Source organism: Pinus tabuliformis, chromosome 8 (assembly GCF_031772625.1).
Source record: "Pinus tabuliformis cultivar Carrire ecotype Pingquan chromosome 8, CPIR1, whole genome shotgun sequence".
Taxonomy (NCBI): domain Eukaryota; kingdom Viridiplantae; phylum Streptophyta; class Pinopsida; order Pinales; family Pinaceae; genus Pinus; species Pinus tabuliformis.
Genome location: NC_142294.1, coordinates 1027797132 through 1027811383, shown reverse-complemented (window position 1 = coordinate 1027811383; position 14252 = coordinate 1027797132). Strand labels below are relative to the sequence as shown.

Below are 14252 nucleotides of genomic sequence, written 5' to 3'. Positions count from 1 at the left end.
ATAATCAACTGAGATTTTCTTCCAGCTATAACCCCAAAGCTAGGGTGGAATTAGTTGACAAGGTCTTAGGTGAGTCCTAGTGTTTATCGAGTCTATTGTAAAAGTGTGTTTAAGAATAATTTTAGTGCATGGTCCCTCATAATCAAAACACCATGGCTAAATTATTTTATTATAAGCACACTTGGTTTCATACTAGATCATATTGTGTCGCAGAATTGGATAATGTCTTGAGGGTCTGGTCTAAATGTGTATTTCCCCTTCTAAGGGTTGAATTAATTGTAATATTTTGATGTAAAAATATTTTAATGCATGGTCCCTCGCAATCATAAGCTATAGCTAAAATATTTGAGGGTTGAAAAATAATTAAATCCCCTCTAGAGTAAATTAATAAAATTTTCTGGCAAAATTAAATAAAAATCCTAATCCAGAAAATTAATTAATTTAGAGTTAAAAAATAATTATAGAGAAATTATTTTCTCCCAATTTTTGGAGGTGCTTCACCAAGGGAAAAATGGGTATTTTAAGAAAATTTGAGCCCTTGGACCTTGGTGGTTAAGTCAAAGTCTTTTCTTTTGAGGAAGTTAATCCAAAATATTAATTTTTGGATCAATAAAAAATCGTTTTTAAGAGATTCAAATTTTTCCTCAAAAATAAAAAATCGACGATGGAGATTAAAAGAAGATCAAGTTATTATCAACTGTGGAGATTAATTTGACGAGGATCAAGCCAACTAGCTGTTATTTTCCTCTTGGAAGGGTTTTCTCTATATAAGGAAGCTATTGAGCTTCTATTTCCCATCTTTGGGTGGAGTGATTCTATTGATGTACTGAGTTGTTGCTCTACTGGAATTATTTTTATCATAATAAAAAGACTTTGAGGTTTCATTTCATGGTGTTCTATCTACTGATTTGTGGTATGTGCTAGTTTGTGTTTATGGTCTATATTGTGCTGAATTTTACATTTGTCGGTGCTACGAAAATTCTATTGGTACGAGTTATCTTAGGTGATCTGATTCACTATATGATCTAACAGTTTATTTTAAGATCAAATAGAGATATACAGTGGCTTTGGGCTCCAAGTTCATAGACTGTGGGGAAAGGTTGACCTTTTTTGTACTCTAAGCTTTCATTGTGGAGAATTATTTTGCAGGAGGGTATTGGCCGGTTATATTTTTTGAAATTATTCATCCATGAAATTTATTTAAAAAATTTTCAAAATTTTTATTTGAACATGGGCTACAAAGATTCAATTTCTAATGAGAGCTAATATTTAAAGTTTGTAAATATTTGTAAATTAATTTAACCCTTGTTTAAATTTTGTAGCACTTGGGGTTTTTGAATTTTTTGTATATATTGGGGTTTTGGGAATTCTTTCAATTCATTTTTGCAGGTGAATCTTCAAGCCCTTAAGGAAATCGATTTTTTGGAGGAACTAGCCCTAAGGCTAGTGTTTGAAGGGTTTCTCTCATCCAGGCAAGACATCTAGCCTTATTGAGCATAATCGTTGGGGTTTTGAGGTAGATCTAGGCCTAGGAAGGCAAGATATAGCCTCTAAACAACCTACAAGCTCAACGCTCAACTAAGAAGGGGAGTCACTAGCCCTACAAGGTGAATTTTAGCAATTTTTTTGTGTTTGGGCTAATTCTCTTGGTGTTTGCAGGGGTCCAATCTGTTTTTTGAGGCCTCCAAGGCCTAGCCTTGCCCTATTTTCCTTGGCCATGACCTTGTCTATTCTCTTTAGTGAGCCTCTATCTCTCTTTCCTCTTGTCGTGGCCTCAAAAGGCCTTCTACCCTTGCCGTCAGCCCTCCTAGGGCCTTATCCCTTTCTCATTGCTTTTTTTCCTTGAGCCGCGGGTCCTTAGGGCCTCTAACCCTCTCAGCTGCCCTCCTACCCCTCACCATAGCCTCTAAGAGGCCCTTCCAGGTGTGCCACAGGCCTATAAGGCCTTATCTCCCTAGCTGTAGGCCTTCTAGGCATTGCTTTCCTCATCCTTGGCCTCTCTCCCTCCATTGTTTGCCTTCTAGCCTCATCGTTGGCCTCCTTAGCCCTCTTCTAGCCCTTATTTAGTCATTGATTGAGTCTACATTGATATTTTTGCCTCTAACATTTGCTTTGCAGGTGATTCAAGAAGATTTTGGAGCTAACTTTGTGTTTGCAGGAAGGCACTCTCATTGGAAGCCTAGTCATTCACCAACAAGGCCATTAGGCCTAGTGGCTTGCCCTCTAACTCTGTTTGCCGCATCATTGTTGCATTCATAATTCTGAAGCACATTGTTGCAATGGTATGTTCAAGGCCTAAACACACCTAAATTAATCCTAACTCATCAATTTTTTTCTTAAAGCCATAAGCATTTTTCTTGTGGTTCATTGATTGCTTATAAGTGAAATTTGGATGACTGTGGTTGAACTTCAAGGTCTGATATAATCACCGACAGCCATTGTAAGTCACCTACAACAGTGACAAATTTACATGACAGTGGCATAATAATTAACTTGCAATAATCTCTTATCATTGCCATATCATTTGCATTGATTTGGCTTGCATTTGCTTGCCATATCTTGTAGGACTATCATATTAATCTAGGGTCTGATATATCATATATGCATCATAAGGTCTGAACATAAGCGTGACAGTGATGTGAAATGTAGTAGACAGTCATCTAGATCCATTAGGCATGCATTCTTGAGATCCCTTGCATATTTGTTTATGATCTTGTTGTTGGCAAAGTAGTTTGATTGAGCTTCCTCTCTAGTTCTTCTCTTGCATGCTTTTGCATTCTTGCAGTCAAGCATTCACTGTTAGCAATCTCTCTTAAGATAAAAACATAAAGTGCTCTTAGTATAATTTTTCTGCTTTTGTTCTCTCAAAGTATCATAAGCTGAAGAGTATCATTGTTGAGTAGTTCTAATTGTGAGTTTGGTGAATATGCTCTTTTTCTCTCATTGATAGCTAGCATTATTGTAACATTTGTCTTTGAAGAAAATCTTCACTTGTCATTGCTATCATATTGCTATTTACATTGGTGTACTAACTTCTTGTTGCAAGTGATGCTTCACATCTAAGATTATAATCTTGCTAATCAAGTCACTCTTAAAGCACTTTTGTGATAAGAGTAATCTTGAGATTATCTAAAGAATTGCTAATTGTGTTCATAAAAAAATTAAGTTTCCTCTTTTGTCTCTAATTAGCACATTCGCATTGTCATTTCATGAGAAATTGATCACCATCGTAATCTTCGATAATCTAAGTAATCTCAACAAGTTGCTAATTGTGTTGAAAGATTTTCATTGTTTAATATTGTTAAGAAACATTAGGATTTGCATATCTATTGTTATTTCATGAGCAATTGTCTATTGTGATATTGGTAATCTTAACAACATTTTTTGGTGCTATTTATTTGGTTCATTTAGGACTTTGTTTGGGTGAGGATTGTCTTTCCAAAATTATCAAATACTTTCCTTCATTGTACTAAATTGAATATCATTATTTGTCTCTAAGTACTTAACACTTAACAAATCTCACCTAAGGTTAATCACTCATATTTTGCATTTTGCATTCTAGGACTAGTTTTGCATTAATTAACTTACGTCTAAGCATAAGCTTGGTTGAAACACTCTAGGACTATCTTTCTCGCCCATCTTGCAAAATCTAGACCCTCTCTTGTGATTAACACGAGACCTTGAAGTCATCAGAGCCATAGTCTCTACAACGTCGAAGGCATCAGGTGGTTAGAATTCTTGGGAAGGTATCGTTAATATAGCCTTTGTTGTCTTTCCCTGGGCTTCTCTCCACAACCTACACTACAGATTAGTTTCAAAATCGCTGAGAGAAAGCACTCACATAGGTAGACATTTAACTTAAAATTAACCAAGGCTTTACGCTCCACGTAGATCTAGGGGTTTGTTATGAATATAATTCACAACAAGTAAATAAATAAAATAAATGTAAACATTAAATAATTAGATATTGGTTATGTTAAATAGTCATTAAGTTAAGTGAAAAGGCAAGTCTAAAAGACATGCCGAGTCACGAAAGGACACCTACTTAGGTATATATGCGAGTCCTCATTGTAACATTTGATCATCACTTATACATTTTATATATAATAAATTATTAATTCAAAATATCTCGTGTAATTTTACATTCAAGTCAACAAGCTATCAATTTTTATGCTTCAGTGGTATCAGAGCCATGGCACACAATATAATCATGTGGGTCTTTGAACGTTGTTCGCCGCACAATGTGCCATTATGTTCACATCCTGAATGCATTGAACAATTTAGTAAAATTCAAGAAGTATTTCAGTGATTAGAAAAATCATGTGTAGAAGTTAAAGCATGTCTAAAGGAAATCCATTATAAGGAAGATGATGGAGACAGTGTGGAAACAAAACCTTCAGTGAAGGCTGAAAGTGACGAGGAACCAAAACAAGAAATGGCAACCAAGGGTGAACAAACAATGAAGGTTGTTCCTGTGAAGTCTGATAAAATGGGTACAAGTAGCAGTGAGGAAGAAACTTCTGAAAGCGACAAGGAACCAAAACCCAAAATGGCAACCAAGGCCCAACAACTAGTAAAGGCTGTCTGGCCAAGCCACTTAAGAAGGGTACAAGCAGCAGTGAAGAAGAAACCTCTGAAAGTGATGAAGAAATGAAACCAAAAATGCTAACCAAGATCCAACAACCAACAAAAATTATAAAGAAAGAAGCTGTAGCGGTTGGATTGGAGATCCGGGTGGTAGGAAATGATGGTGGTGAGAAGCTTTCAATAATTCCGGGGAGTTTGGCGCGGTTGGAAACAAATGCCTGCCAGTATTCTGATAATGGATACAATGACTTCAATACGTATTATATGCAGATAGCTATAGGAACAATAGGAGGGTCAAGTGGGTCACCTGTAATTGATTGTCATGGACAAGCAGTCGGAGTACATGTGGGTGGCGATGCGACTACTTCTACCTCATTTTGTCTTCCATTGGATTGAGTGGTAAGGGCCTTGAAAATTTTACAAGATTGTGAATACCAGGGCAGCAATGCAGTCGATATTCCTTGAGGAACACTTTAGATGACCCTGCTTCACAGAGGATTTGATAAGGCATGTCGGTTAGGACTTCAACGCGAGACTGAGAAATTAGTGAGAAAGATTTTTCCTGAGGGGACATGAATTATTATTATAAATTCCGTGGTTCCTGGAGGTCCTGCTCATAAGATGCATTTAGAGGCCGGGATATACTTGTGCGCGTGAATAGTGAGATTCCGATAACATTAGTAAAGTTGGAAAATCTTGCGAACAACTTAGATGCAACAAAAGAAAATCACAAAGAAACTTCTGCTGATGTGACATCTTAGGCATTGATGGTAGCAGAAAGAGACTTAGTTTGTGGACTTAGCGATGACGTTGTTCTCGGGGAAGTCATTCCTCGATTATCTCGGGCAATGCCATGGGATAAGCGACCAGTCCTGAGCTCGTTGAGTCGATCCTGGGCCAATTCAATGGCGGTGCATACTCCATTAGAGTATGATCGCATTTATAACGAGGCTGCTATTGTCTCCCCTGGGGAATTCATCGTATTGCGTGTTTTTGCATGCCTGCACGAGTCCAAGAGGCAACGTGATGGCGCCCAACATGATTGCCACAACATGCGTTGTGTTAAAAAGATGAGTCTGTGTGTGTGGAATCTCTCTCGTGGCATTGAGAACGCACTTCCACCACCTCCGAAGGCGCCATTTGATGCGATGTTTGTGTGTGATGGCGAGAGCTTATATGTCTTTGCTCCAGGCGTTGTAAGAGAAGAATGCAAGGCACCGCATAATGTGTACAACGTGTCGGTGCTCAATCTAAGAAAGTTCAATGTTGTTTGGAAAAGACTCCCCCACCTGCCAAGGTTAGGGAATTATATTTACGCCTCCACTAGTTGTGAGGGACATAGCTACATATGGCAGCGAAAAGGATCCCATTCCTCAGAAGCCGACGTATGGAAATTGTCGAGAAATGCAGAAAATGAGAGTGATTGGCAACGACAACATGTTAACATTAATACTCAGCCTCCCCGAAACTTGATTCTGGATAAATCAAATAGGCTTCCAACCAATATTTTGTTGAATCGTAGGATTAGTGACAAGTTTGTTTACAAAAGTGTATACGGAAGATGTGCCATTCCCGACCTCTTTTCCAATGAGTTGACTGTAAACGTAAGACGTCCCTTTCGGTTTGAAACTGACGGTTTCCACACTTGGCAAATTCTGTGCATACAAGAATTGGGGTTATGGACGGCAAGGGAGAACCACGATGACTATGGAGTCATTCCTTGGAGCGTTGTGTATAGAATATTGTCGACCACCGTGGACAACACATCATCACACCATCGACCACTGTGGAGAACAACGCTCTGCAAATAGTGCTCAGTGACGTGGAGTAGTTGACTATCGACCGATACGGAGAACGGATCCGGTCTAATTGTAAATGAAGCATCGTGACTGTTGAACTGCCATCGATTTGGTAAGAAAATAATAAGTTAATTTACATATAAGTTATATAATTACATCTTATATTTAAATTATAACTTTATATATTATAGCCTTATATATATATATATATATATATATATATATATAGTTTAAAAAATATCAATTATACGATTATTTTAAAAAATATATGTATTATTTAAAAAAACAAAAAAATTAGTATTAAAAAAAAAAGAAATTCAGTAAAAAAAATAAAGTTATAAAAAAATTGAAAAGAAAAATTGAGTTATTATAAAAAAAAAAGTTATTATATATATATATATATAGATATATATATTTATTGAAAAGAATATATATATATATATATATATAGACGCAAATCAGCGTTACCAGCCAATCATAGAAGATGAGCTACCAATGACACAGTCAAATGAAGAAAGTATTAGCAGTCAAGCGAAGAGAAGACATTCGTAGTAGATAAGAGATCAAGTCCTTTCATCAACAAGCTTTGAGGACAAAGCTTTTGAAGGAAGGGGCTATGTTATGAATATAATTCATAACAAGTAAATAAATAAAATAAATGTAAACATTAAATAATTAAATAGTCATTACGTTAAGTGAAAAGGCATGTCTAAAAGACACGCCCAGTCACAAAAGGACACCTGCTTAGGTATATATGCAGGTCCTCATTGTAACATTTGATCATCACTTATACATTTTATATATAATAAATTATTAATTCAAAATACCTCTTTTGTATTTTTACATTCAAGTCAACAAGCTATTAGTTTTTATGCTTCAGGGTCACATTCCATATAGAATAGTGTGCATCCTAAGCAATGATTGTTCATCTGGTAATTTGGTAACCAATTTATATTAAGCAAGTAATTTTGACCCCATAAGGCACTGGTCTCTCAAGTAATTTAATCTAATAATTAAGCTTGCTAAATCATCATTCACCAGGTTGCTAGGCCATTCAGTTGTGTCATCTGAGATTAGTCAGTTCCCGACAAGTCTCCCATCCACACATTTCATAGGGACTACCCCCCATAGCCTGCTATTGGGAGACAACTAGAACGGAGAGGGTAGGGATCAAAATGACAACCCCCGCCTTTAATCGTTGTTTCATTCACCTGTACAATTTGGGCGACAACAAGCATCAATGCTTGAGTCATACTAATTTTTGTGCCTTGCATCATATGAGCTATCTAAGGATGACACATAACCTTCCACAAATTGAACCACTTAGTGGGTTGTGAAGGATGGGTGCAAGGAGATCACCACCATGAGTCCTTTCCTAAGGATGTAGTGGGGGAAGTTTCTCATCCTCTTGAGTTAGTTCATAGTGATATTTGTGGATCTATGACCACTCCATCACTTGGTGGGGCTAAATATCTCCTCAACTTCATTGATAGTTTCTCCCACTTTTATTGGATATATATCCTATTCCATCCAAAGGTGAAGCCTTTGGGAGATTGCAGGGATTTAAATCCTTGGTAGAAAATCATGCAATCACATGATCAAATCTACCACGACTGATTATGGAGATGAACATTTTAATGATGAATATCATCCATTTCTCACATCTTGTGGCATTTTTTGGCAGAAGCCATTCCCTCAACAAGATGAAGTAGCACTTTGGAGTAGTAGATGCTTTGTGGAAATGGCTCATTGTATGTTGTATTCTCAACAACGTGAGCTTAAATTTTGGGTAGAGGCGGTCTCTTATGCAACTCATATCACAAACTAGATGACTACACACGATGTTCATCATATTACTCCTTTTGAGAAGTGGCATGTTTACAAACCTTCAGTTTTGCAATTCAAAATTGATTGGATCATATGCAACCTGCAAGTCACCATTGCACTCTAACGACATACAGTGAAACATCCAAAGCATATAGCTTATATGATCCTTCCACCAACGAGGTGATTGAATGGAGGGATTTTATCTTTGATGAGGTTTTTCCCATGGTCCACCTACATCCTATCCGACCTTAAACATCTACCTAACACTCCATTTAACATTTCACCATCTTCTTCCAACGACAATTTTGCACTTTTTTATGTATCTAATAGAATAGTGTACAAGGTATGTATGGTTCAACAATCTCATTTTCATATGTCCATTTGTCTTTCTTGTGTTGATTTTTGGCGTAGCTACGGTCGGTTTTCCCAGCTACTCAAGTCGGCCCTCAAAAGAAAGTTGAAGGAAACAATTTAAAATTTAAATTTAGTTTGCCTCCAAAATGGTCAAGTCGGCCTCAAAAGATCAGGTCGGCTTAGCCATAAAGACGCACCAATTTGGGCACCCTCAATCACTTGGAGACCAATTCACTCACTCACATAGATCATTCTATTTGTCTTACACGTGCGAGGACTGAAGAAGAGACTGAGTTTCCTGAGGAAGATAACTTTTCTATTGCAGCCGAATTTTTCTAAGTATTTGACCAGTGTTGACCAACATTTTATTTCACACGTGTGGCCGCAATAGTTGACTGTTTGACCAAATTTTCTGGGCATGTTTCTGATCAGTTTGTCTACAGTTGACCAAATTCTTGAGGTAGTTGCGGGACACTGAATTTCGGCATGGTTGACCAGAATTGACAAGCTAAGGTAGAAGATTGAATTTCTCTTTGTTTGACCTATGTGGATTTTGTGGTCAGTTTGACTAGAAAATCAGATTGTACCTTTTGTTGAATTGAAAAATTTCTCCTAGAAAAGATTCTTGGGTTTTCTCCCGAGGTCGGGTTTCTCAGGTGAAAGTCTCTCTTTTGTGCTTGGCTATCTCTTTATGATCCTACTGTCAATATTGCATTACTGTTGAGATTTTCTATGTATGACTGCTTAACTCTAAAATCGGATTCATTATTTTTTGGTCACGTGTCCAAATTCGGCAAATCAGATTCGATTCGCCCTAAATCGTGTCCGAATTTTGTGACACGTCATGTTTGAATGGGACACGATCGAATCGGATTGTGTGGCGGTCAGACACAACGTGTCACGAAATTTAGACATGAATCTGGCAAATTGGGACCCACGTGGCCATAAAAGGGTGAAATTGCTCATTTTTTATCATTTTGTGTCATTCCTTTTGCAAGAAGTGGGCTGTGGGTTTGCTGTTAGAAGTTTGGAGCAAGGAGCCAAGGGTTTGGAGTGTTTTCAAGGAGATTCAAGCAACAAGTAATTGCATTTCCTCTCTATTTTTTTTCATTTGTATTACAACAATTTGTATAAGAATTTCTTTTACAGATTGGTGCATGTTTTGTTGTTGTTGTTGTTGTTTTTTTTTTTTTTTACAGTATTCATGGCTCAATCAAGGGCAACAGGTAGGGTGCAAAGGAAGGGGAAGAATGTCCCCATTGGAGATGCCCCTCCTCCCCCAATATCATCAGAGTCTGCTGCAAGTAATGTTGAAGGAAGAATTCCTCCTAAAGGTAACATTGAGAAATATTCTTTGTGGAAATATGTCACAAGAGAGGATGGGCCAAGCAACAAGGGGAAGGAAGGAAGCAATGTGAATTGGAGATGCAACTTTTGCCACAAGCACATATTTTCGTGTGAAAGGCCATTTGTTGGCTTTACTAGGTTGTGGAGTTGGAGCTTGTACACAAGTTTTTTTACAAAAGAGGAAAGAAATGGAAAAAGAGTTCACTGTTGGTATCACAAATGTGGCTGCAAAATAAAAAAAAAACCAAGAATGATGACCCCCTTCCATTTTTGAGGAAATGCACCACCAAATTTCCATTTGAGAGTTCTATTGGGGGACAAGAAGCAAAAAAAAAGGCAATTTCACTTGGTCCAATGGACAAGATTTTTCAAAAAGAGAAACGAGAAGAGCTTGATCTCACCATTGCCTTTTTTTCTATCAAAACTTCATATCCTTTAATGTTGCACACTCACCTCTATTTATTGAGATGTGTCGAGCTCTAACTCACGGGACTCCGTCATGGTATGTGCCTCCTGGTTCAGAGAAGCTTAGAACCACATTGTTAGCGAAGGCAAAAAAAGAGGTGCAAAAAATGCTTGAGCCTATTAGAGCATCATGGCCAACATCTGGGGTTATCATTGTTTCTGATGGATGGACAGATCCAACACGACACCCACTCATCAACTTCATGGTGTCTTCCTTGAATGGTCCAGTTTTCTTGAAAGCAATGGATACACTTGGAGAATACAAGGATGCACAATTTATGGTTGAGTTGCTTATTAAAGTTATTGAAGATGTAGGTGTTCATTGTTGTGTGCAAATCATTACAGATAATGCACCTGTTTGCAAAGCTGTTGGCATGATTATGGAAGCTAAATATCCACAAGTGTTTTGGACACCTTGAATTGGCCATTCATTGAACTTCGCATTGAAATCCATTGCTTTGATGTGCTTTGGATTGGTAACATTATTGAGGATGCACGACATATCCTTAACTTTGTGCAAAATCATACAAATGCCCTCACAATCTACAAGGAGTACAACAATCTATAATTGTTGAAGATTGCTGATACATAGTTTGACTCTTCATTCATCATGTTGAAAAGGTTGAGGGAGGTCAAGACTGCTCTTGGGGCCATGGTTACTTCTGAGTTTTGGTCTTTTTGGAGAAAGACAGATCAACTAGCCTCTAAAAGAGTGAAGGACATAGTGCTAGATGATGCTTGGTGGGAGAGGGTAGATCTAGTTATTTAGATCATGGACCCTATCATTTCTTTGCTGCGATTTGCAGATACAGACAAACCCATCCTAGCAGAGGTTTATGAGGGATGGGATTCCATGATTGAGTCTGTGAGGAGCATCATTCTATAGCGTGAGTGCCCTGAGTATGAGACATCACTAGAGGCCTTCTGTGGTACTATACAAAATATTCTTGTCAGCAAATGGGACAAGAATTGCACACCTTTATATTGTTTGGCTCACTCATTGAATCCAAAATACTACAACCATAAGTGGCTGAATGGTGGACCTTCCCGTAGATTCCCTCCTCACATGGATGGTTAAATTTCACAGGGAAGGAAAGATGCATTCAGGTGGGTTTTTCAGGATAGAGCATTGCTTGATGAGGTGGAGGATGCCTTTGTAGAGTTTTCCACTGGCACTGGTTGATTTGCAGGACATGATGTGATTAGAGATAGGGGGGCTAAGAAGCCCTATTCTTGGTGGGCAAATCATGGGGCAACAAGCCCTCCTCTTCAACAGTTAGCCATGAGGCTCCTCTCTTAGGCGACTTCATCCTCTTGTTGCAAAAGGAATTGGAGCACATATGGGAATTTGTATAGTGTTAAGAAGAGCAGGCTTGAGCAGTCCAGGGTAGAGACAATGGTGTATGTGCACACCAACCTTCGTTTTATTTATAGGCAGAGGGAAGATTGGTTGAAGGGAAAGACAAGATGTGGGATGTCTTTCCTAATGACATGGGTATGGACAACAGTTTTGAGTTGGCATTGGCCAACATGGATCTCAATGATCCAATGCTAGAGCTTGTTAGATTTGATGATGGTGATACTGTAGAGGGGTCATCCTCCACACCAGCATATGCAGAGGCGACTATGGATATTGGGGAGGAGGAGGATGCAGAGGAGAGCAGTGGTGACCATGATGATGAGGACAGTGATGCGGATTCTGATGATGACTATGAGGGTTGATGACTCATGAGTCATGGGCTACCTACTGCCCTGAGGCTTGTATACTTGTAGTTGTTTTGTATTTTCTATTTCTATTTGCCATTGGCATTGCACTACCTATGTAACACATTTTGATTTTGATGACTTAATGAGAAAACTACAGCTATCAGTGTCTTTATCTTACTATCTTGTCTTTCTCCTATTGGATCATTGATGAATTGAATATGTATTATGATTTATCATTTATGAATTTAGAATCTATGACACATTGATTTATCATTTATGTGACATGTATTTGAATTTTGTATGTACTATGCATGCTATAATGTTACTAACTTACTTCATAAACAGTAAAACTTACATCTAGATGAAGCTCTATGTTTGAAATCAATGAATTTGTATCATTAATGAGAATTTGTGTAAGAAATATATATATATATATATATATATATATATATATATAATGTATCCTGTTCCGGGGGATCAATGTGTCTGAATCAGACACTCGAATCCCCGTATCCTACAAATCCTGAATCCCCGTGTCAGGTTACTTAGCTGCTTAATGAGACATGTGACATATGCAACTTGATTAAGAAATCATTATAAAGTAATTATCTGATTAGAAGATGAGATCTCTTTGAAAAATCAACATCTTGTGCGTGGGTATTTGCATATCTGTCCAACTGCACTCATATCAGATATGGTCCTAGGAGGAGCACTTGGTTCACTATTCTACCAACTCTTATTGATTGAATTATCAACTGTCAATGCTTGTCATACCTTCGAGTATTGGCAAGTACTCCCAAGTATTGAGAAGTGAATGTTAAACTGGTAAAACTTACATCAACTACTTTTATTGAAAATGGTCTGGATTTGCAATATAGATATACAAAGAGGATCATGATTGGAGTGGGACATGAGAGGAAGTTATGAATTTTTTTTGTATAATAGTCTTGAAACTTTACTATTGCCAATATAGTAACAATTCTATGTTGAATGAAGTAATTTGGATCTCTTGTCTTTTATTGTATGTTCTCAACTGTAACAGTTGTTTTCTATTTGTTTGCAGTCACTGGTCAGGCTTTTGGAATCATCATTGACAGGAAACATTGTCCAGAACTCACTTATCTTATTTCATGATCTACTGGTTTCAACAACACTTCCTCCTGTATGTTAATGCCTTTAACTATTTTTTGCATCATCTTTCCCTTCAATTTCACTTGTTTTGAAAATCATGTGATTACAAGGCTTTGTGACCCCAGGGACATTTTTTTGAGGATACTTTGATGGATTATCTCAAACAAGTTCATTTTCTTATGAGTAATCCTAACCATGTTATATAGGTATGTATGGAATCTTTCTTATTCCTAAAACTGTTTTTCTTCTAGGGGGACACAACCAATCTGTTCACATATGCAGTGTTACGATTAATTCCTAATGCCATCTCTTCTAGTGTTAATTCACGGGCCTATTTAAGAAGGGGAAATGTTGCAGTTCCAGATCCTGTAAGTTCTGTGTTAAGTAATATTACACCTGTGTCAGAAGAGGTCTATCCTACCTCCCGTGACACTTCTCCAGGCAGGCAGGAGCAAAGATTTCATGTTCCAAGGCCTCTACAGCATGATAGATGGTGGAGAGAAAAGGATGGCTTCCTTGTTACTGATATTTGGGGGGCAGAGATGGCTGGTAGGAGTGTTGTAAGCCCGACAGTTTGGCTACAACAAACAGAGGAACGCATGCATATGTGTGTATATCAGCAAAAGAATTTGACAATCATTCTACTTATTCCAGCAGGCTCATCAGTGAATGGTGTGCATGGGATCTCTGTATTAAAACAGCAACTCCTTGAAAATGTAAGCTTTTGGCCACACATATCTTTGGAAGATTAAAGAATATGTTTTTGGACATTCAACTTAGTTAAATCTTTCCATGTGCTCTCATATATAATCTTTTTGATGCTGCTTTACGGATGTTCTAATAGTTAAAACTTAAAACCTGGGATGCAAATACTGACCTGTGTTTTCTGAGTTATTCTTGTGTATTAGTATGCGCTAAGGTGATTTTTATATTAAAAGTGGAATGACATATGTTGAATCTTTATCTTTTTGTTTCTTTGAATGAAGCCTAAGGCTTTAAATATGAGAAGTAGTTGTGTAAACAGTCTTACAACAT

At 37.6% G+C, this 14252-nt stretch overlaps 1 protein-coding gene across 1 annotated transcript in view; it reads left to right on the top strand.

Annotated features, from left to right (window-relative positions):
- Nucleotides 1–14252, top strand: part of LOC149238883 (vacuolar fusion protein CCZ1 homolog) — a 383381-nt gene that overhangs the window by 162963 nt on the left and 206166 nt on the right. Inside the window, exons 6-7 of the mRNA XM_089373214.1 lie at nt 13150–13248; nt 13469–13933. Of these exons, the coding sequence (XP_089229340.1) occupies nt 13150–13248; nt 13469–13933 (564 nt within the window). The remainder of the gene's footprint in view (nt 1–13149; nt 13249–13468; nt 13934–14252) is intronic.